Source organism: Neophocaena asiaeorientalis, unplaced genomic scaffold (genome assembly GCF_003031525.2).
Source record: "Neophocaena asiaeorientalis asiaeorientalis breed wild unplaced genomic scaffold, Neophocaena_asiaeorientalis_V1.1 scaffold180, whole genome shotgun sequence".
NCBI lineage: Eukaryota > Metazoa > Chordata > Mammalia > Artiodactyla > Phocoenidae > Neophocaena > Neophocaena asiaeorientalis.
In genome coordinates, this window is record NW_020173697.1 from 1,096,701 (window position 1) to 1,120,339 (window position 23,639).

Here is a 23,639-nt window from a genome sequence, read left to right on the forward strand (position 1 = left end):
CCCCAGACCCCATTCCAGCCACAGGAAACCACTGTAATCCCCGACGTTATCACCTCTCCTTCACCACCATGCCCTCGTTAATACAACCAGGATTACCCCCTGTTCTCCATCTAGATAATCTTGCTCTGTTATCTTCTTTCTAACTCCTGGGACTCTGCTCCAGATGGAATTAAAACAACAACTAAAGGATAGTTAACAGATGCTACAACTCCAGTTCTGTTTGCTCAAAACAGTGAAATTCCTTTCTTGCCTTTATTTCTGAGGCACAGAATAGATTTCTTTCTTGGTCGTTTTATTTTTTGCTTTCCAGTGACGGATAATGACCCTTTGCGTGAGGAGCTGGTGAGATGGGATAGACCTTCTACCAAAATGTCAAAATAAGAGATCTAGATGGTGAGGAAAACTTGGTGAAAACACAAAGAAACTGTGAGAGGGGAGGAGGTGCAAAGCCAGCCTTTCCTGAATCACAGTAGCCATTCTTCCTCCCACCTCCCTCCCTCTCCTCTGCTTTCTCTATCTCTCTGCTCTTTGTCCTTATCTGTCACACACACACACACACACACACACACACACACACACACACTTCTCTTAAGGGAAGAAGAGCTCTGTGTTCTCTTTAAATCCCTCAGGTCCTACATTTTATTGCTCTAACAGTCCGCCTCCCTGAGGTTCCTGTCCAGACAAGCTATTTCAAACTTCGGTAGAGAAGCTGTTGGTTCACTCGCCTGGTTTGGAAGCGTCTGGGGAGCAGGTCTCGCAGCCCTGTCTCCCGCCCTGCCTCCTCTCCCCGGTCCTGGCAGGTGGGCGACAAGGCAGACAAAGGTCCATTTGTAACCTCCTTCTAGCACCTCCTCTCTTCTCCTTTTGCCCAAACTCACCCAGTGAGTTGGAGCATTTCAGCAGATTCCTCTGTCAAGAAGACCAAAGGAAAGGAGAAGAAAAAGGGTATGGACTTTTTTTCCTTAAGAATCATTTTATGTCATTGATTCTACTGCAAACTACTGCTATAGACTAGAGCAGAAGTGTATTTGTGTCTTGAGTCAGAAGAGAAGGACAGAGAGGCAGAGAGTCTCTGAAGAGGTGATGTGTGTACTTTGAGAAAGATGCTGCTTTTCCAGGTTAGAGAAAAAGAATCAGATTAAAGGAGAATAGAAAATGTACATTCCTTAAGGGGAAAGGCATTTAATTGGGGACTTAAAAGGAGGCAGCTCCCTCACTGCTGCTCCTTGTTAAAGCCCCCATCTGCCCTGAATCTGGCTCCACCATTCCACCTCTCAGGACTATGCGAGGGTGATGAAGTACACAAATTCCTTTTCAATGCAGTAGCTGTTATCTCTGTATTCCTACTTTATGTAAAGTGTAATGGCAATGTCTAAGAAAGTGAATGTTTTCTGCTTTTAAAAATCCTGATTCCTTCTAGAAAAATGGTATCGATGACCTTAATTGCCAAGCAGAAATAGACACAGATGTAGAGGACAAACGTATGGATACCAAGGGGGAAAGGGGTGGGGTGGGAGGAGTTGGGAGACTGGGATTGACACATATATAACTATTGATACAATGTATAAAACAGACAACTGATGGGAATATACTGCATAGCACAGGGAGCTCTACTTAATGCACTGTAATGTCCTAAATGGGAGGGAAACCCAAAAGGGAGGGGATATATGTATATGTATGGCTGATTCATTTTGCTGTGCAGTAGAAGCTAATACAACATTGTGAAGCAACTATACTCCAATAAAATTTTTTTAAAATCCTGATTCCTAAAAAGTAACTGGCATAAATGTGTGAGACAAAGAGGGAATTCACGGAATTCATCCTTGGTGTCCCCACCGTGGAACACAACACAGTGTCTGTACTGCTGCAATACAGGGAACTCTTTTTCCCTTTGGGGCTTATAAAAATTCCTCTTTAAAATTCCTTGACTTAGTTACATAGACTGTGTAAAGCTCTCCCAAACACTGGTCCTTTTATCCAGTGATGATGATTTCTCATGGCCAGGGAAATAGTTAAAATGATGCAAGCCTGCATATTCATATCATTCTCTGAGGTGCTTGAAGACAGACCACCTTCAGGGAGGACGTGGACTTTGTTTTACCACTGATGAAGGTCTCTTGGGTACTGGGGCTGATCGTGTCTATTTTAAAGATGTTTGGAAGGCTTAACCACCTTCTACTACCACTTCTTTTCCTTTAACCTACACTGTGAGAAGTTTCACTGCAGCCCTCAGTCATTCTAATACAAAACTCTTGTGGTACAGAGTGGGAATTTTAAAAATAATAGTTATTTTCATCTATGGAAAGATGAATGGAAAAACACCACGACTGGACGGCAGTTTTAATCTCTTCCAACTATAACTTTGATATTTTAAATGTCAAGTTCTGAGCTGGAATTTTCATTTGTTTGTGTAGCCTTTGCTTCCTTCTGGCTGTAATGAAAGGAATCTGAAAATGGGCTGCCCTTTCTAACTCATCAACTCTGTTTCATCCCACTGCTCTTAATACCAGTTTCCAGAACTGGCATCAGCTGTCTGCATGAGCGCTGCAGCATAAAGGCCTCAACGCTTTCACGACATAGCTGTGTTTTGGCCATTAAATGAGATACTTTTTCTTTTTAAGTCTCCACTTAACTCCAACCATTCAAAAGCCTGCTGGTGCCAAATATCCTCACACAACCAAAATTTGCAATGCCCTACCCATATGATGGTGACAATGATTTGTTGCTTAATTGGAAACATCTTGTTCATAGTTCTGTATCCTTTGCAATGGTCTTTTAAAAATAATGCCACTATTGGGATATGAATGGTATCTTACATTAGTTAATTACATAAAATTGAATCCAAAAAAACCAATTGGTAACTATCTAAAGATCTCTAGTTATTCCTTCAGATATTCAGTTTTTAGCCTTGTTTTCTGTTGTAATTTGGATGTACTTCAGGAGGAATTTTAAATGCATCTACTTCAACAGAAAGAGGGGAAAAAAATAGAGCAATTTGCTTCGAATTGGTCAAAGTCATTTCACTCTTGTTGGCACTTGAAAAATATATGGTCTTGATGGACTGCCAAGGATGAAGGTCGGTGTCTTTTAATGAAACAACAAACCAATGTATCATGGTAACATACTGGTTCAGGCATTTCCCCACTTGCCAAATAATAGTTAAAGCTATTTATGTGCACTGAAGTAAAGGAAGAAGAGAAGACTTCAGTTCAAACATGTAATTTATAAAGTGTTAAAAAAAAAAAAAAAAAAAAAAAGACTACCAGGGAGTCCTTGCCTGGTGTGGAACTTTCCATCCCAGTATGTGCCTGAGGTAGACAACAGACATCATTCTGTGCTCCGGCCTGGACACAGCCAGGAAAAGCGCATGGTGTGGCAACATACCCACTTACTTCTCCAGCAATTTACTTGTTCCTTCCTTCAGCAAATGCTTTCTGAATGCTTCCTGTGAGCCCAGCCTGGAAGCAGGCCCCTGAGAGATGCAGGAGGAGGGGAAGGTACCCTGCTTGCCTTCTCGGTGCTGGCATCTCTTCCTCCAGTTCCCGTACATGGGCTGGCCCTGGTCTCCATCCCTCCCCTCTTCTCTTCCCACCCTGCACTCACTACCCTGCGGTCCCACAGCTATAAATACTATCGATAAATATCCTGATGACTCTCGAATTCATACTTCTGGCCCTGACTTCCAGACTCACATTCAACTGCCTACTCAGAATCTTCATTTCATGTCTGATAGGCATCTCAGATTAATTTGTCCAAATTCTTTTTTGTTTGTTTAAATTTGTATTGGAGTATAGTTGCTTTACAATGTTGTGTTAGTTTCTACTGTACAGCAAAGTGAATCAGCTCTACATATACATATATCCATTCTTTTTTGGATTTCCTTCCCATTTAGGTCACCACAGAGTACTGAGTAGAGTTCCCTGTGCTATACAGCAGGTTCTCATTAGTTATCTTCTTTATACATATTATCAACGCAAATCAGCCAAGAATGTTAAGGCCAAAAGGAAAAAAGTAAACTATATATGCAGCAATATATATATTTATTTTATTTCGTACCTGTGTGAGATGATATATGTACACTGAACTTATTGTGATAATAACTTCATGATGTATGTAAATCAAATCATTATGCTATATACCTTAAACTTCTACCGTGCTATTTGTCAATTATATCTCAATAAAACTGAAAGGAAAAAAAATTAACTTGTCCAAAAGTTTACCCTAAGATCCCCCCCCGCCACTAGATCGACTCCTTGCAATTCATCCTCAGCTCATGTCAGTAAATGTCAGTACCATTCAGGTCAGAAACCTAAGAGTCATCCTGGATTCTTTCCCTCACCTCATTCTTCAATCAACTTCAACTCTTTTTCCGACGTACCTCTCCCCCGCCAGCACCCCCAAACATAAATGTTAGAGTTTCCCACTGTCCCTGGCCATCTCAATTTCTCCTTCTTAACACCCTCCCCAATGCACATCAAAAAGAAGCACACAAAATGTTAACAACAGCCCTCTCCATGTTGACACTCCAGTTGAATTTTATTCTATCTGTGCTTTTCTCTATTTTCCATGTTTAAACTATTACTTTTTTTTAGAAAAATAATTGATATTTTTCTAAAAAAAATATCCAACTAGGATTACAGCTCTCATTAGAACCATCCGATGGAAAGAAAGCATAAGACATTAATAGTCATGAAGTGAGCTTAAGAACAAACTACACTTCAATGCAGGAAATATAAGAATGGTAATACGAGGTCAAATTGTCTAAATGCATGACTTTGTCCAAAGGCCACAAGGAATAGACAAAATTAAGATAGATCACCAAAAATAAGAACATGATTACATAGTAAAAAAAACTCAGAAGATCAAAGCTCTAAAAGATAAGAAATATGCCAAAGACCTAAAATAACAGAAAAATTCTATTGCATTAGGGCAAAAAGATTAAAAAGAGCTTACAGCTCCCTTCCCAACTCCTCCCCATACACCCCACCTTCTGATAGAGAGGAATCTGGTGAGGGGGGTTAGAGAAAAGCCAGGTGATGTTTGTTGTTGAATCTTCTGATAAAGGTACACATACACAGAAACATACACACACACACACACACACACACACACACACACACACACACACACACACATATATTTTTTTGCAGTATGCGGGCCTCTCACTGTTGTGGCCTCTTGCAGAGCACAGGCTCCGGACGCGCAGGCTCAGCGGCCATGGCTCACAGGCCCAGCCGCTCCGCGGCATGTGGGATCTTCCCAGACTGGGGCACGAACCTGTGACCCCTGCATCGGCAGGCGGACTCTCAACCACTGCGCCACCAGGGAAGCCCGAAACATGTATTTTTAAGTCAGGTATGAGCTAGTAGGCCAGAATAAATGCTAGTTTTGACAAAAAGCAAGCAAACAAAAGAAATTGGGAAGTACATTTTAAAGTCAAACTATTTAGAAAAAATTAAATACAATTAAATTAAAACAGTAGTACCTGATGACATGCAAATTTAAGGATTTGGTAGCTCACTAACCTCTTCCAGGCATAAATAGTTCTCTGCAACTAGATATTGAGTTTAGCAATCTGAGAAACTCCTCCTTCCCTGGCTATAAGCATCTAAAGATTAGGATACATTATTTATTCTTTCATTAACGTGCCAGGTACTGTTTAGCGTACTTGGATACATATCAGACAAAATCCTGCCTTCCTGGAGCTTACATTCAAGTTTGGGGAGATACAATAAGAATATTTTATAATAATTTAGAGGTTTATAAATGCCATGGAAAACCAGAGCAAGTAAGGCAGACTGAGAATCTGAAAGAGGAGACAGCGTTTTATTTTTTAATTTAAAAAAATTTAAAACTGAAGTATAGTTAATTTACAATGTTGTGTTAGTTTCTGGTGTACAGCACATATATATTCTTTTTCAGAGTCTTTTCCATTATAGGTTATTATAAGGTATTGAATATAATTTCTTGTGCTATATGGTAAGTCTTTGTTTTTTATCTATTTTATATATTGTAGTATATATCTGTTAATTCCAAACTCCTTATTTGTCCCTCCCCCCGACCTTTCCCCTTTGAAAATCATAAGTTTGCTTTCTGTGTCTGTAAGTCTGTTTCTGTTTTGTAAATAAGTTCATTTGCATCATTTTTTTAGATTCCACATATAAGTGATATCCTATGATATTTGGCTTTCTCTGACTTACCTCACTTAGTATGATAATCCCTAGGTCTATCCATGTTGCTGCAAATGGCTTTATTTCATTCTTTTTATGGCTGAGTAATATTCCATTGTATATCTGTGCCACACCTTCTTTATCCATTCCTCTGTTGATGGACACTTAGGGTGCTCCCAAGTCTTGGCTGTTGTGAACAGTGCTGCAGTGAACATAGGGGTGCAGGTAAGTGGAGACAGAATTTTAAATAGGACAGTGGGGTAGGTGTTATTGAGGAGCAAAGGCTTGAAGAAGGTGAGGTAGTTAGATATGCAGATATTTGGAGGAAGAGCTTTCCAAGCAGAGGAAATAACCAGTGCAAAGGCCCTGAGGCAAGAATGCATATGGCATTTTTGAGGAACAGCTGGAACAGAACAAACAAGGTGAAGAGTAGATGATTTCAGAGAGGTGATGGGGAGCCAGATTGCATATGGAGGTCACCGCAATGACTTTAGCTTTGACTCAAAGAAAGTGGAGTTGTCGGAAGAGGATGGGTTTAGTAATTGATATTTTCCTTAATTCCTTTGGTATTCCTGGCACTCTGGACAGTGCCTGGCATAAATGAAACACTAAAAAACATTTGTTAAGTGAAACTAAGTAAAAGCAGCTTGCTCCTGTTCTCCTCTCTCTCATGTGATTGCTGAATAGCTTGATCAGTGACCCGCATATTAGCACTATTCACTCACTTCCCCACCTTCCCAGCAATGGCTGCTCTTCTCCTGAAAATCCTTGCTGGGTTGATGCTGGTCTGTGCAGAGGAAGTACAAGAAGATTTGGGCCTGAAGATTAGAGAGCGACTCTGGGCTACATTTCAGCAGCCTATTTCATCGAGGACAAAGTTTACAAGCACCATTGTAGAAGTAGGAAGGGCAGCCTAAATGAATGGCTCCTGTGCAACCATACTGGGTATTATTTGTTGAATTCTGGGACAAATAGCCACTTTCCCTATCTAAGAGATGCACATCAGAGGAACTATATTTCAATTTGGGGAAGGGAGAGTAGAAGGAGGGAGAAACATACTTCTGAGAATTCGGCTTGTGTTAAAATCGACAGAGTACCACACAGCTCATTTTCAGAATCTGTAAGATTTGGGTACCTGTCCTTCATATTCCTCCCAAAATAGCTACAAATAGTGAGAGTGATATAGAAAGCTTTACTTCTGCCCAAGATGCAGTAACAGAAACCAGATCTGCCCACTTCCTTGAAACAACAACAAAAAACAGCCAAAATATATGAAACAATCTTTGTCAAAACACTGGATTTCAAGCAAGGAAGAACACTGATTCTTGGGAGATGCGAAGCAAGTGACGTCGGCCCTACAATTTCCCCCAGTCTACTGCCTTGAGGGAACCCAGATAGAGTCCAGCCAACTCCCTGAGTTGTAGAAGTGGGGCTGAGAGTCAGGGAGACCAAGGCAGCTGGAGACCACAGAACAGAGTGCCTGAGAGAGGAGAGATACACAGAGACAGAACCCCGGAGTCTGCAGAGGGCCCCACCCAAGTATTTGGCAGAAAATTGATTAGTGTATGCAAATGAGGGAACTATGGAAGCGGGGAGGGGAGGAGGACTATCTGAAAGGATTAGAGAACAGAGTGCCTGGTACTCAAAAGGCCAGGAATACTCACAGAGAAAGAATGGCCTCAGTAGTGAGGAATAATTAGCCCTAGACTGAGAACAGATCTGGAACCACCTAACAAATCATCAAAGCAAGACTTGCAAGGATCAAACTGCTTCCGACTAACTTAGTTGCATCCCAAAACAAAGCACAAGAATACTTATAAGAATATAAAAATACCCAGCATCCAATAAGGCAAAATTATAAATTTCTGACATCCAATCAAAGATTACCAGGCATACAAAGAAGCAGGAAAACGTAACTCATAATTAGAATAATCAATCAATCGAGACCAACCCAGAACTGATACATGTTAGAATTAAAAAGCAACAATAAAACAGATATATCGGGCTTCCCTGGTGGCGCAGTGGTTGAGAGTCTGCCTGCCGATGCAGGGGACACGGGTTCGTGCCCCGGTCCGGGAAGACCCCACATGCCGCAGAGCGGCTGGGCCCGTGAGCCATGGCCGCTGAGCCTGCGTGTGTGGAGCCTGTGCTCTGCAACGGGAGAGGCCACAACAGTGAGAGGCCCATGTACCGCAAAAAAAACAAAAACAAAAACAGATATATCCTTAAGGCGCTGAAAGAGAAAAACTGCCAACCTATCATACTATAACCTGTTATACTATAACCTTTGTTCAAAAACAAAGGTGAAATAAAGACATTTTCAGACATACAAAAGCTGAAAGAATTCATCACCAGCCAACCTACATTATAAGAATATTAAAGGATATCCTTCAGGTATAGGGAAAATGATATCAAACGGAAATATGAATTTACACAAAGGAACGAAAAGCACTAGAAATAGAAACTGCATGGATAAACGTGTAATATTTTTTCTTGTTATTTAAATCCCTGAAGTTTAAACGACTGTTTAAATGAAATAATATACTTGGGGTTTATAGCATATACATAAAAAATATATAACAATAATAGCATAAAGGATGGGAGGAGAGAAATGTTAATATATTATTGTAAAGTTCTTATACTAATGTAAAGCATCATAATATCGTTTAAAGAAAGATAATGATAAGTAAAAATAGATAAAATAAACCCTAAGTCAATCATCAAAATAGCACAGTGAAGAATAACAGCTTATCAGCCAACAGAAGAAGTGAAATTATAAAAAAATTTCAGTTAATCCAAAAGAGCACATAAAAAGAGGGAAAAAGAAAGAACAGATGGACCAAAGAGAACAAATTATGACAGATTTAAATCTAACCATGTCAATAATCACATTAAATGTGAATGGTCTAAACACTGCCCTTAAAAGGCAGAGGTAGTCAGTTTAGATAAAAAAGCAAGACCAACCTATAGACTGCCAGTCTATAAGAAACACATTTGAAATACAAAGCCACAAAAAGTAAAAATAAAAGCATGGAAAAATATGTTCAGAGGTCAGAAGATCCAATATTAAGATGCTAATACTCTCCAAATTTATCTATAAATTTAATGCAATCTCAACCAAAGTTCCAGCAGGCTTTTTCTGTAGAAATTGACAAGCTGATAACAAAATTCATAATAGACTGCAAAAAACCTAGAATTGCCAAAACAACTTTGTGAAAGAACAAAGGTTCGAGGATAATTCTACCCAATTCCAAGAATTACTACAAAGCATCAGTAATCAAAACTGTAGTACTGGCATAAAAATAAACAAATAGATCAATGGAAAAGAACAGAGTCCAGAAACAGGCCCACACGTATATTAAAAAGTGATATTTGACAAAGATGCAAAGGTAATTCAGTGGAGAAACAACAGTCTTCTCAACTTATAGTGCTAAAACTATTGGACAACCATAGTTGAAAAAACCTAAAAAAGAATTTCAATCCATATGCACTATATACAAAAAACAAAAAAAACTACTATGGACCACGAAACTAAATGTGAAACATAAAACTACAAAACTTTAGAAGAAAACATAGAAGAAACACTTTGTGACCTTGGGTAAGGCAATAATTTCTTAGCTATGACACCAAAAGCACATTCCATTAAAAAAATTGAGAAATTAGACTTCATTAATTTTAAGAACTTTTGCTTTTAAAATCATTGTCAAGAAAGTGAAAAGGAAAGCCATACATGAAGAGTAAATGTTTGCAAAACCTATTTATTAGGGCTTGATCTCACTAAAAGACCAAGCCCTAATATATAATATCTCTATTAGATATTATTATATCTAATAAAGAACTTGTGTCCAGAATATATAAACAGCCCTCACAACTCAAGAACACAAGCCCAATTTTTTTAAATGGGAAAAGATTTGAACAGACAGTTCACCAAAGAAGATACACAGATGAACAAAAGCATATATGAAAGGGGCTCAATACCATTAATCATTAAGAAAATACAACATAAAACAACCATGAGACAGCTATTAGAATGGCAAAAAAATAAAAAAGACTGACCATACCAAGTGTTGGAGAGGACATGGACAAACTGGACTACTGGTGGAAATTTTAAATAGTACAACCACTTTGGAAAAACAATTTAGCAATTCCTTAAAACGTAAAACATACACCTACCAGCTATTCTACTCCTACGTGAATACTGAGAAAAATCTCCACAAGGTTCTGGCAGGTAGTGGGAAAGGAACCCTCTTGAAATATGTCAGAACATTCTGTTCTTCTTACCAAGGCCTGCCCTTGGGAGAAACTAGTGAACCAGAGCCTAATCAACTGGAGTATTATCAGAACCCGACTGATCTGGGGTAAGGGAAATACCCAGCTCCAGTCCACCTAGCCATACTGTCCCACCTAAGGGGAGAGGAAAGAACTGAGACACATTTGTGAAGTTCGCAGCCCAGAAGCACAGTCTCACTAAAAGACCAAGCCCTAATTACAGGACCATGGAATGCTTCCTCTCCCTTCATATCTCACCACCACATTACCAAAGGCCTAGTTACAGCATTTCCTTTTACCTGGTACATAGCATCTGGCTATCAAGAAAAATTTACAAGTCATACCAAAGACAAATAGATAAAGCAAGCATGAGAACCAGACATGGAAGTGATGTTGGAATTATGAGACCAGGAACTTAAAACAACTGTGATTAAAGATGATGGACTGGAGTGGGGGGGATGCCCAATGCCACTTAAAATGCATACCATTACCAACAAGGTAGAACAAACTTACAAGCATTTTCCTGATACTAGATGGGTATTAGAAAGGGATATCCTATTTAAATGTATGTAGCATGCAAAATATTAAATGCAAATTAATGATACTATACCTATTACAGTAAAATTTTAAAATGCATAAAAACAACCCTGTGATTAATATGTTAAGGGGTCTAATGGATAAAGTGGACAGCATGAAAGAACAGATGGGCAATGCCAGCAGAGAGATGGAAATCCTAAGAAAGAACCAAAAATAAATAGTAGAGATAAAAAGAACACTGTAACAGAAATGAAGAATGCCTTTGGTGGGCTTATTAGTAGACTGGACAAAGCTGAGGAAAGAATCTCTGAGCTTGAGGACTGGTCAATAGAATCCTTGAAAACTGAAAGTCTAAAAGAACAAACATTGAAAAAAAAGCAGAAACAGAACCTCCAAGGGCTGTGTGACAACTACAGAGGTGTAACACACGCAAAACAAGAACACCAGGAGAAGAAAGAGAGGAAGGAACAGAAAAAATACTTGAAACAATAATGACTGATAATTTACTTAAATTAATTTCAGAAACCAAACCACAGATGCAGGAAATTCAGAGAACATCAAGTAGACCATATGTCAAAAATCTACACATGGGGGCTTCCCTGGTGGTGCAGTGGTTGAGAGTCCACCTGCCAATGCAGGAGACGTGGGTTCGTGCCCTGGTCCGGGAAGATCCCACAGGCCACGGAGCGGCTGGGCCTGTGAGCCATGGCTGCTGAGCCTGCGCGTCCGGAGCCAGTGCTCCACAACGGGTGAGGCCACAACAGTGAGAGGCCCGCATACCACACACACACAAAAAAAATCTACACATGGGGAAATAATTTTCAAACTACAGAAAAACAAAGATAAAGAAAAGGTCCCTAGAAGATGCCAGAGGGGGAAAAATCACCTTACCTACAGAGGAACAAAGAAAAGAATTACATCCAACTTCTCAGAAACTGTGCAAACAAGAAGAGAGTGGAATGAAATAAAATGTTGAAAAAAAAATTACCAACCTAGAACTCTGTACTATGCAAAATTATCCTTCAAAAGTAAAGGAGAAATAAAGACTTTCTCAGACAAACAAAAATTGAGAGAATTCATAGCCAGTAAACCAGCCTTGTGAAAAATGTTAAAAGTTCTTTCAAGAGAAGGAAAATAATATAGGTTAGGAATTTGGATCTACATAAAGTAAAAGCACTGAATTAGAATAAGAGAAGGTAAAATAAACTTTTATTCTTCTTATTCTTAATTGATCTAAGAGGTAGCGGTTTGTTCAAAATAATAGCAACAATGTATTCAACTATCTATGTTATATGTGTATATAGATAAAGATTTATATATGTATAGATATATATGCTTATGAATGGCGGCAATGATACAAGGAATGAGAGGAAGGAATCAGAATTATTTTGTTATGAGGTACTCACATTACTGTACTGTGAAGTGTTATAAGATTATTTGAAAGCAGAGTTCGGTTAGGTATAAATGAATACTGCAAACACTATGGCAACCACTGAAAAAGTAAAAAAGAAAAAGTATAACTAATACGTTAAGAAAGAGGAGAAATGGAATCATAGGAAATGCTCCATTGAAACCAGAAAAGGAGGCAGAAAAAGAGTGGAAGAGAAAAATAGGAACAATAGCAATAAACAGAAAACAATAATAAGCATAGCAGATCCTAATCTAACTATATCAATGTCAATGTTGAACGTCAATGATCTAAATGCACCAATTACAAGACAGAGGTGGTCAGAATGGATCAAAAAGCATGACCCTTACTGCTTCAGTGGAATATAGCAAAACCTTTCTAATATTTTGGCTTACTTTAAAATATCTTCAAGTTCATTCCAAAAATCTCTGAAAATAAAACCTAGTATATTATTCTTTGAGAACACGTACACACATAATTTTATTTCTGATTTCAAAAATGATGACATGAATATTAGCTATCAGTAAATCAAATGTAACTTTAATCAATGAAAATGAGTTACCATTAGTATGTTAAAAGGATTTTAGATTTGCTTCATTTTATGAAGGATAGGTAGGCCTATCTGAAATCATTATTTCATTTACATAAAATTAAAGATTTAATTAAAAGAATATAACCATAAAAAAAAAGCATGACCCAACTATATGTTGTCTCACTTTAAATATAAATACACATATAGATCAAATGTAAATGTATGGAGAAAAATACATCATGCTAACAATAACCAAAAGAAAGCAGGAGGAACTATATTAATTTCAGACAGCTCAAACATCAAAGTAAGAAAAGTTATCAGGGATAAAGAAGGGTATTACATAATGATAAAGGGGTCAATTCTCCAAGAATACATAACAATTCTTAACAGATACTTGCCTAACAACAGTGTATCAGGTTACATGAGCTAAAAACCAATACAACTGCAAGGAAAAGTAGATGAATCCACTATCATAGCTGGAGGTTTCAACACCCCTGCCTCAGAAATGGAGAGATCCAGCAGGCAGAAAATCAGAAAGGACATAGTTGGACTCAACAACACCACCCATCAACTTGATATAATAGATATCTGTAGATCACTTCACCCAACAACAGTAGAATACACGTCTTTCTCAAGCTCACCTGCAACATTCACCTAGATAGACAACATTCTGAGCCATAAAACACATCTTACCTAATTTAAAAGAAGTCACACAAGGTCTGCTCTGAGACCACAGTGGAATTAAACTAGAAATCAATAACAGAAAGATAACTGGAAAACAGAAGAACATGTAGAGATTAAACACATTTCTAAATAACACATAGGTCAAAGAAGAAATCTTGAGAAATTTTTAAATATTTTGAATTTAATGAAAATGAAAACACAACTTACCAAATTTGCAGGATGCAGCAAAAGCAGTGCATAGAGGGAAATTTATGAAGGCAATGAATGCATACATTAGAAAAGAAGAGAGATCTAAAATCAATCATCTAAGTTTCTACCTTAGGAAACTAGAAAAAGAGCAAATTAAATTTGCTCCAAAGTAAGCAGAAGAAAAGAAATAGTAAGAATTAGAGCAGAAATCAATAAAATTGAAAACAGGAAATCAACACAGAAAATCAATGAAGCCATAAGATGGTTCTTTGAAAAGATCTATAAAACTAATAAGCCTCTAGCCAGGCTAACTAAGGGAAAAAAAGGAGAGGACACAAAATTACTAATATCTGAAATGAAAGAGGGGACATTACTACAGATCACATGGAAAGTTAAAGGATAATAAAGGAAAAGCCCACAAATTTGATAACCTAGATGAAATGAACCAATTCCTTGAAAGACACAATCTATCAAAATTCACACAGGAAGAAATACATGATGTGAGTAGATCTGTATCTACTAAAGAAATTGAATCAGTAATTCATAACCTCCCGAAACAGAAATCACCAGGCCAGATGGGTTCCCTGGTGAATTCTATCAAACAGTTAGGGAACAAAGTATATCAAATCTCTACAAACTCTTTCAAAGCATAGAAGCATAGGGAATACTTCCTAACTCATTCTATGAGGCCAGCATTACCCTAATACCCAAACCAGCCAAAGACATCACAAGAAAAGAAAACTACAGATCAATATCTCTCATGAACATAGATGCAAAAATCCTCAACAAATTATTAGCAGACTGAATCCAAACAAGTATAAAAAGAATGATACACCAAAATCAAGTGGGATTTATCCCAGGTATGCAAGGCTGGTTCAACATTTGAAAGTCAATTAATGTAATCCATCACATTGACAGACTAAAAAAGAAAAATCACATGATCATATCAATAGATGCAGGAGAAGCATTTGATAAAATTTAAACTCAAGCATGATAAAAACTCTCAGTAAACTAAAAATAGAGGGGAATGTTCTCAACTTGATAAAGATTGTCTAAAGAAACCTTCAGGTAACATTATACTTAATGGTGGGAAACTTGAAGCTTTCCCACTAACATCAGGTACAAGGTAAGGATGTTGACTCTCACAACTCCTTTTCAACATCATACTGGAAGCCCTTGCTAATACAATAAGGGAAGAAAAGGAAATAAAAAGTATACAGAGTGGGAAGGAAGACATAATACTATCTTTGTTTGCAGATGACAGGTTGTCTATGTAGAAAATACAAAAGACTCAACAAAAAACTACTGGAACAAATCATAGCAAAGTTGTAGGGTAGAAGGTTAATATATAAAAGTCAACTGCTTTCCTATCTACTAAAAATGAGTAAGTGGAGTTTGAAAATTAGCACCTTCCCAAAATGAAATACTTAGGTATAAATCTAACAAAATATATACAACGAGATCTATATGAGGAAAAACTACAAAACTGTTGAACATAACCAAAGAACTAAATAAGTGGAAAGATATTCCATATCCTATGTTCACGGAGATAGGAAGACTCAATATTGTCAAGATGCCAGTTCTTCTCAACTTGATGTACAGATTCAATACAATCCCAATAAAAATCCCAGAAAGTTATTTTGTGGACATTGATAAACTGATTCTAAAGTTTATATGGAAAGGCAAAAGACCCAGAATAGCCGACACAATATTGAAAGAAAAGAACAAAGTCGGAGGACTGACACTACCTGACTTTAAGACTAACAATAAAGCTACAGTAATCAACACAGTGTGGTACTGGTGAAAGAATAGACAAATAGGTCAATGGAACAGAATAGAGAGCTCAGAAATAGAATTCTATAAATATAGTTAACTGATCTTTGACAAAAGAGCAAAAGCAATACAATGTGAAAGACAGTCCCTTCAACAAATGGTGCTGGAACAACCAGACATCCACATGCCCCAATATGAATATAAACACAGGCTTTACACCCTTCACAAGAAATTAACTCAAAATGGATCATAGACCTAAAAGTAAAGTACAAAACTCTAAAACTCCTAGAAGATAACATAGGACAAAATCTAGATGATCTTGGGTTTGGTGATGCCTTTTCAGACACAATACCAAAGACATGATATATGAAAAAATAATTAATAAGCTGGACTTCATTAAAATTAAAAACACCTGCTCTTTGAAAGAAAATATTAAGAGGATTAGAAGATAAGCCAGACTTGGAGAAAATATGTGCAAAAGGCATATCTGCTGAAGGACTGTTATCCAAACTGTACAAAGAACACTTAAAATTCAACAATAAGAAAACAAACAACCTGACTTTAAAAATGGGCCAAAGATTTTAACAGACACTTCACCAAAGAAGATATACAGATGGCAAATAAGCATATGAAAAGATGCTTCACATCATATGTCATCAGGAAATGCAAATTAAAACAATGAGAGACCACTACACACCTAGTAGAATAGCCAAAATCCACAACACTGACAACACCAAAAGCTGCTGAGAATATGGCATAACAGGAACTCTCATTCATTGCTGGTGGGAATGCAAAATAATCCAGCCACTTTGGAAGACAGTTTGATGGTTTCTTACAAAACTAAACATAATCTTAGCATATAATCCAGCAATCATGCTCCTTTGTATTTATCCACAGAGGTTAAAAACATGTCCACATAAAAACCTGCATGAGGATGTTTACAGCAGCTTTATTTATAATTGGCAAAACTTGGAAGCCACCAAGATGTCCTTCAGTAGGTGAATGGATAAATAAACTGTGGTACATCCAGACAATGGAATATTATCCAGTGCTAAAAAATAAAGATAGCTCTGTCAAGCCATGAAAAGACATGGAGGAACTTTAAAAGCATATTACTAAATGAAAGAAGCCAATATGAAAAGCTGACATACTGTGATTCATCTATAGGACATTATGGAAAAGGTGAAACTATGAAGACAATAAGAAGGACCAGTCGTTGCTGTGGGGCTGGGGGTTGGTGGGGAGAGATGAATAGGCAGAGCGCAGTGGACTTTTAGGGCAGTGAAAATACCATGTGTGATATTTAAATGATGGGTGTAAGCCATTACACATTTGTCCAATCCATAGAATGTACAACACAAGTCATGAAACCGAAGGCCAACTATGGACTTGGGGTGATTCGGATGTGTCAATGTAGGGTCATCCTTGGTAAAATGTACCATGTGGTGACGGATGTTGATAACATGGGAGATTGTGCATGTGTGGGGCAGGGGGTACATGGGAATCTGCAGCTACCTTTCCATTTCATTGTAAGCCAAACTGCTCTAAAATAACTAAGTTTTTTGAACCCATTATCTTACCTAAAATAACTGACCTTTGAGGTGCATCTAATCACTGAAAACTTCATAGTAAAATTTCCTTTCAACAATATTGTTTTCTTTCATCGTACAATATACATATCTGTCTTCTTCCCTTTTTCTTTTTTTTTTTTGGCGGTACGCAGGCCCCTCACCGCTGTGGCCTCTCCCGCTGCGGAGCACAGGCTCCAGACGCACAGGCCCAGCGGCCATGGCTCACGGGCCCAGCCGCTCTGTGGCATGTGGGATCTTCCCGGACCAGGGCACGAACCCGTGTCCCCTGCATTGGCAGGCGGACTCTCAACCACTGCGCCACCAGGGAAGCCCTCTTCCTCCCTTTTTAATACTCCAGAGGTAGGAAAGACACTTCAGCACCTGCCAACAAGATGAAATCCCAGTGGCTGTGGAGTCTGATTCTGTTTCCTCCAACTACTTTGCTAGTCTTCCTTTACTATAAGAGCCTCCATTTTCTTCATGTTTAACATGGAAGCCAGAAAAACGTGATTCAATAGATAATGCATATTCTATAGTTGTACGCAGATACGATACTTAAAGTGTTATCTCCTGAAAGAGGAATTAGACTTGCGGTATGACCCCAAGAGTTCAAACTAGAACTGGTGGGTGGAAGCCACAAAAAAATATTTTCCAGTAAGGGAAACGTTAGAACTGTATCAGTGGAATATATGGATTTAGTCAACAATGAGTTTCCCATCACGGTAGGTGTTCAAGAACAGGGTAAATGCCTCTTATGGGGAATTCAAGCCTCTGTTTTCAACTGAGGCTAAAATGTAACCCATGTGGGAGAAGAGTTCACAATTACTAAAAATATGCAACAAAAATGGGTCCCCAAAATAATTCTGAAAGTTTTAAAAACTTAACTATAAATATCTCTATAGAATATAATCTGTCAATGTCAGGATAACTGGGCTTTTTGTTTCTGTCAGGGTTGGACCCAGATTCTTGGACAATGTTGTTGGATATGCAAGGTCAAGAATCACTGTACACAATGATGTTATTTGTTCCAGAAATTTACTTGAGTTTTATCACCTTACAAAGCAGTTTTTCTCTACTGAATATACTAAAAAAAAATGACTTTGGGTCCTTAAAAACACAGATTCTGGCTCTTCCCACTATCTCCCTTTCCCCTCCCTCACATAACTCTCACTCAATATTTCTTTGTGGGGCTCAGGAATGTCATTTTTAACAAATATTCTAAGTGATTTTTATTGTAGGTGGTCATAAAACTAAACTTGAGAGACATTCAAAGATAGTAGAAAAAATCAATGCCCACTCTTTCTATTCAAGAGTTTATGAGAATGCTGCAGGACTTTATGTTCAGATGAATTCCATTTTTAAACCAAACAAACATATAAACACTGATACATTTTGTTTCTTCTTCTATCTCAGGGCCAAAAGCCAAAATGAAATTTATAGTACTTGCTGTCACTGTTGGACTAACTTTGCTGCTAGGAGTCCAAGCCATGCCTGCAAATCGCCTCTCTTGCTACAGAAAGATACTGAAAGATCGCAACTGTCACAATCTTCCAGAAGGAGTAGCTGACCTGACAAAGTTTGATGTAAACATCCAAGATCACTTCTGGGATGGGAAGGGATGTGAGATGATCTGTTACTGCAACTTCAGTGAATTGCTCTGCTGCCCAAAGTAAGGAAATGCAATCACAAAACATATTGCTGTGAAGTGTATGTACAACGACTCTTTAAGACACCTTCATAATGAGTGTGCTAAAATTAATCACCCTTTTCAGTAAAACCCTGTTCAAATCTCAGCTATTTTTTAGGATCATCACCATATGTACCGAAATGAATGTTTTCATTTAAGAGACAGAGTTTGGCAGATTTTAGTAAAACTAAATGAGATACAAGAAATTAATAACACTCCAATCTATTAAATTCTAATTTTCCTATCTGATTTTTAACCACACACACACAAAAATCTTCTGGTAGCTGAAGTCACCTTCAAGGCTGACATCTTAAACTAATTTGAAAACTAATAGAAGGCTTTAGATAAAAGATCCCAGTAAACAGATCAAGTAACTGGATGGAAAAGTTTGGTAATGGTGAAAGAAAAACTTTGTAGCTCTATGTATGAGTTAACCAGAAATTAACTGAATAGAGATTGTCCACTGACTTGGAAAGTAGATGTATTTTAAGTATAATACAAAGGTAGATAAATAAATAAATATTTATAGCTCTTGATTTTAAAATAATCTTCTCCTGGTTATTGAGGAAGCTCAAATACTATGATCTTGGCTACTTCATATTGAAATCAGCTTTTTCAAATTACTTTCAACATATCATCATATTTTTCATTTTTCTAAGAAATCTGTGAGCTAGAAAGGGCAGATATAACCATCTTATCAAAGAAAGGTGTACAGAGGTAAAATGACCACCAACCCACATAGTTAGCTAATATCAGCACTGAGACTAGAACACAGGTCTTCTGATTTGGCCTGGGTATTTTTTCTACCAAGCCAGTTGGTTCTTAAGTATGGTTCCCAGAACAGCAGCTTCAACATTACCTGAGTTCTTGTTAAAAACATAGTTCATTCCTGGGCCCCAGACCAAAGCAACTGAATCAGAAACAATGGAGAGAAAGCACAGCAATTATGGCTTAAACCCTCCAAGTGATTCTGATGCAAAATAAAATTTGAGAATCACTTGATTAAACAATGATATCAAGAGCTCAAGTTAACTGATTCCATAAAATGATTTAACTTTTCCTACATAAATGAAACGCCATCTAATATTAAAATATCATGTTTACTTTTTTGTAAGACTTGAAACTAATTTATTGAAATGTACTTACTTTATGATATAATTTTGTGATTATCCATTGTTAATGGATGAGCTAGAAGTATGGATATATGAAAATAATTTCTATCTGAGTTTGGGTTACAGTTTTCCCAGTAGCAACAAATATCTAAGTATATTTCTTTTTTTTTTTTTTGGCCTATAAACACAAATTTTATTTTGCCATTCTACTTTGCCAGTTGCATTGAATATAATTAAATACAGCACTGTATAAGTTTAAGGTGTACAGCACAATGAGTTGATATACATATACAGCTGACCCTTGAACAACACACGTTTGAATTGCATGGGTCCACTTATCCGTAAATTTCTTTCACTAAACATAATACATACCACAGTACTATCCCATCTGTGGTTGGTTGAATCCTCGGATGTTGAACCACAGATATGGAGGACTGACTGTAAAGTTATGCATGGATTTTCCACTGCACAGAGGCTCAGCACCCCTTACTGCTGCATTGTTCAAGGGTCAACTGTATTGTGAAATGATTACCATAATAAGTTTAGTTAACACGAATCACCTCATATAGTTACAAATTTTTTTTCCTTGTGATAACCTGTAGGATCTATTCTCTTAGCAACTTTCAAATATATCATACAACAGTGTTAGCTACAGTCATCATGCTGTACATTGCATGCTAAGTATATTTCTAATGAGCCATAATCATAATACTACTTTGCACATATACACAATTTTATATTATACCGTGCATTTTTATTATACATAACCTTATGTGATCTTTCCAACAAGAGTGGATAGAGTTGAGTAGCTCAAAATTTCACCTTTCCCTATAAAACCTAGAAATTTACTTATTGACTTCCCAACAAATTTTTAATCTTCTGTTTCTTAGCTGTAGATTTAAACTTCATGGCATATCCCCACCCATATCAGAGAAATGAATATTTTGGTATGCTTGTAAGGTTTTGAAATCACCCAATTTTTCCTTTTCTTTATAGACAAACGACAGCATAATGTCCATGGCAGATGGGGGAAAGTAGAAGAATTGATTACCTTCTTGGTCTTTGCTGCTCTTGTGGCAAAAGTCCTCCCACTCACTCTCTTTGTACTTTATTCACCTAAAAAGAATAGCCATATCTGAAATCCTGGAAATCACCGTCCATTTCTTGCTCAGAAAAGTCTAACATGTATCTTAACTTTCAGCTGGATTTAATTCATGTTCTGCTCTCTTTCAGAGATGTCTTCTTTGGACCAAAGATCTCTTTCGTGATTCCTTGCAACAATCACTGAGAATCATCCTGTATTCCAGACAACACCATTCTTAATTCCCCCACAAACCACACTCTAACAGTGTAGCTGTATTTCTGGTTCCTATGCAGTACAATAAAGCACAGATTCTATAAATTCTTACTTGCCTAAGTAAACTTGTGTTAAATTAGCAGTAATAAAAATTCCATTTAATTTTTCTCTGTGGAAATTGTTTAAAATTTTTGACTAGAAAATTTTCATCTACAAGGTGTTCACTGTGCTCAGTAAAAGAATTCTGTCCCTCAGAGGAAGAGCCATAACCCTGGCTCAAAGATGGAGAATACTTTCAGTTCTTGACAGATCATCTATACTTAATGAAAAGAACCAGAGATAAACTGAGGTTCTCGGAAGGGAAACTAGAAGTTTCCTAGTAAGAGGGGGAAAAGGGAGCCAATATTTGAGTATATACTATGTATGCCAAGTACTTTAAGCACATTTGCATTTTGCTCTCTTAAAAAACCACAAAACCATCAAGATAAGTATTCTTAAACCCACTTTTCAGATGCTAACTCAAGTTTAAGGTATTTGCTAAAAATCAAGACAGACTTTGAAGACAGTTCCAGTTCCAAAACACTCATATAGTTGTATCCTTAAAACTATGCTACATACCCCTGACGTGTCCATTTTTCTTGGGAATAACAAAACACATTAAAAGAAACGTAATGGATGAGAATTTAAAGTCACATGAATTTTAAAGGTAAATAAAACGGATGCCTTCAAAGATATTTTCTGGGTGTTAGAGGCAGTTTTGGACTATGCTCCACACCTTTGGAGGTGTGCACTGACGAGTAGCCAGCAGAATTAATTTCAGAAAGTCCTTCATGCTATAAAAATTTATTAGATACTCGCTAAGTGCCAGCTGTTATTAAGACTTGGGGATGTAGTAATGAATAAGATGGACTTCCCCTCTTGGAACTTGTATTCTAACAAAACTGTAATCATTACAAATATTTATAAATGTGAAGCCTGCTGCTACAAAGGAGAAGTGGAGGGTGCTATACAAAGTACTGCTGTGGGGAAACGTTTGAGAAGCACCACACTTGTAGTAAATCTAGGAGATAACCATTTTGAGTTACAGTGACATTGTTTCACTGAAATACATCCTTGGAGGTCCCTGATCTGTTTCTCAAGACCACACCCAGAATAGTTTCGGTGTTCAATAGGTGTTACTGGGCTAAACAAAACAATTTTGAGGTAATCAGAATTCAGTTCCTCTTAAAAGCTGCAAAAACATAAGTCAGAACATGTTTTCAAATAGGATGACTTCTACAAAAATGCATGAAGAAGTGGAATTGTTTTTAAAAAAACTCAAATATATTGTTTTATCAACATAGTATATGATTTGATTGAGCTTTTTTTTCCTTCACTGAATTGACAGGTATTAAAGTCAAACTAACACAATAACAGAAGTCTTATATCCTTTCTGGAACAGTGCATAGAATAGGTAAATAAAGAAAATCACCAGTACATTTTCTACTTGGTATAGACTCTCTTTGAGGGAGAAAAAACAAGGCAATTCAACAATGGCTTTTTACTAAATATTCCCTTATTACTGCACTCAAAACATGATGAGAAAAATAGTATTTGGAAAAAAGCTAAATATTTAATAAATGGAATTTTATAGATTATTATGACTGTTCTTCATATTCTCTCCTTTCTGGAAATAACTTGTAATATCAAATTGCATTACATTCTTTTAGAAATGAATGCATTATAGAAGCACACACTGTTTTTTATGTAAATTACCAAATAAATGTAAAACGTGAATGTTCACACAATGTACCTTATACAACTTTTTCTGACTTGGTCAATATGTTTTACCAAATAAATGTAAAAACATGAATGTTCACACAATTTACCTATGCAACCTTTTCTGACTTGATCAATATGTTTTTAAAAGCAAACATCTCATTCAGTCATTTAATGAATAGATCCTTTATTTTTTCAATAGCTTTTAGCTACAACAAAAGACAACTAAGCTTTTATTAAAAATGTACTATTGTGGTAAACACTGTGTTCAACTGAACGAGGTAGGTACTATCACAATTCCTGTTCTATGGACAAAAATGCCAAGGTTTAGAGATTAAGTAGCTCATATTAAGTTACATTATCAGAGCAGTAAAGCCAGGTTTTGAATATGACAGTTTTCCTCTAGCATCTAGAGTCTTAACCACTGCTTTATTTAATAGCATCAGATAATCTATTTCCTTTTTAGGAAAGCAAACTTTTATTTGTACGCGACAAGTACATTTCAGATAGCTCATATATGTTAAATGCTTAAATGAATAACAATTTCTGTATTTTTATCTTTGACTTTCTATATTCTTGTTCTTACTATGAATTCCATGGTGCTGAGCACAAAGTTGACAGTAATACTTACTAATAGCTCATCTCTTCTTGA

The 23,639-nt window shown here is 37.0% G+C and overlaps 1 protein-coding gene across 1 annotated transcript; it reads left to right on the plus strand.

Annotated features, from left to right (window-relative positions):
• Nucleotides 1–60: 60 nt before the first annotated feature.
• Nucleotides 61–21,659, plus strand: SCRG1 (stimulator of chondrogenesis 1). Its single transcript, XM_024750519.1, has 3 exons — nucleotides 61–945; nucleotides 18,547–18,802; nucleotides 21,166–21,659. Exons 2-3 carry the CDS (start codon nucleotides 18,561–18,563, stop codon nucleotides 21,218–21,220), a joined length of 297 nt encoding a protein of 98 aa, XP_024606287.1. The 5' UTR covers nucleotides 61–945; nucleotides 18,547–18,560; the 3' UTR covers nucleotides 21,221–21,659.
• The last annotated feature ends 1,980 nt before the right edge of the window (nucleotides 21,660–23,639 follow it).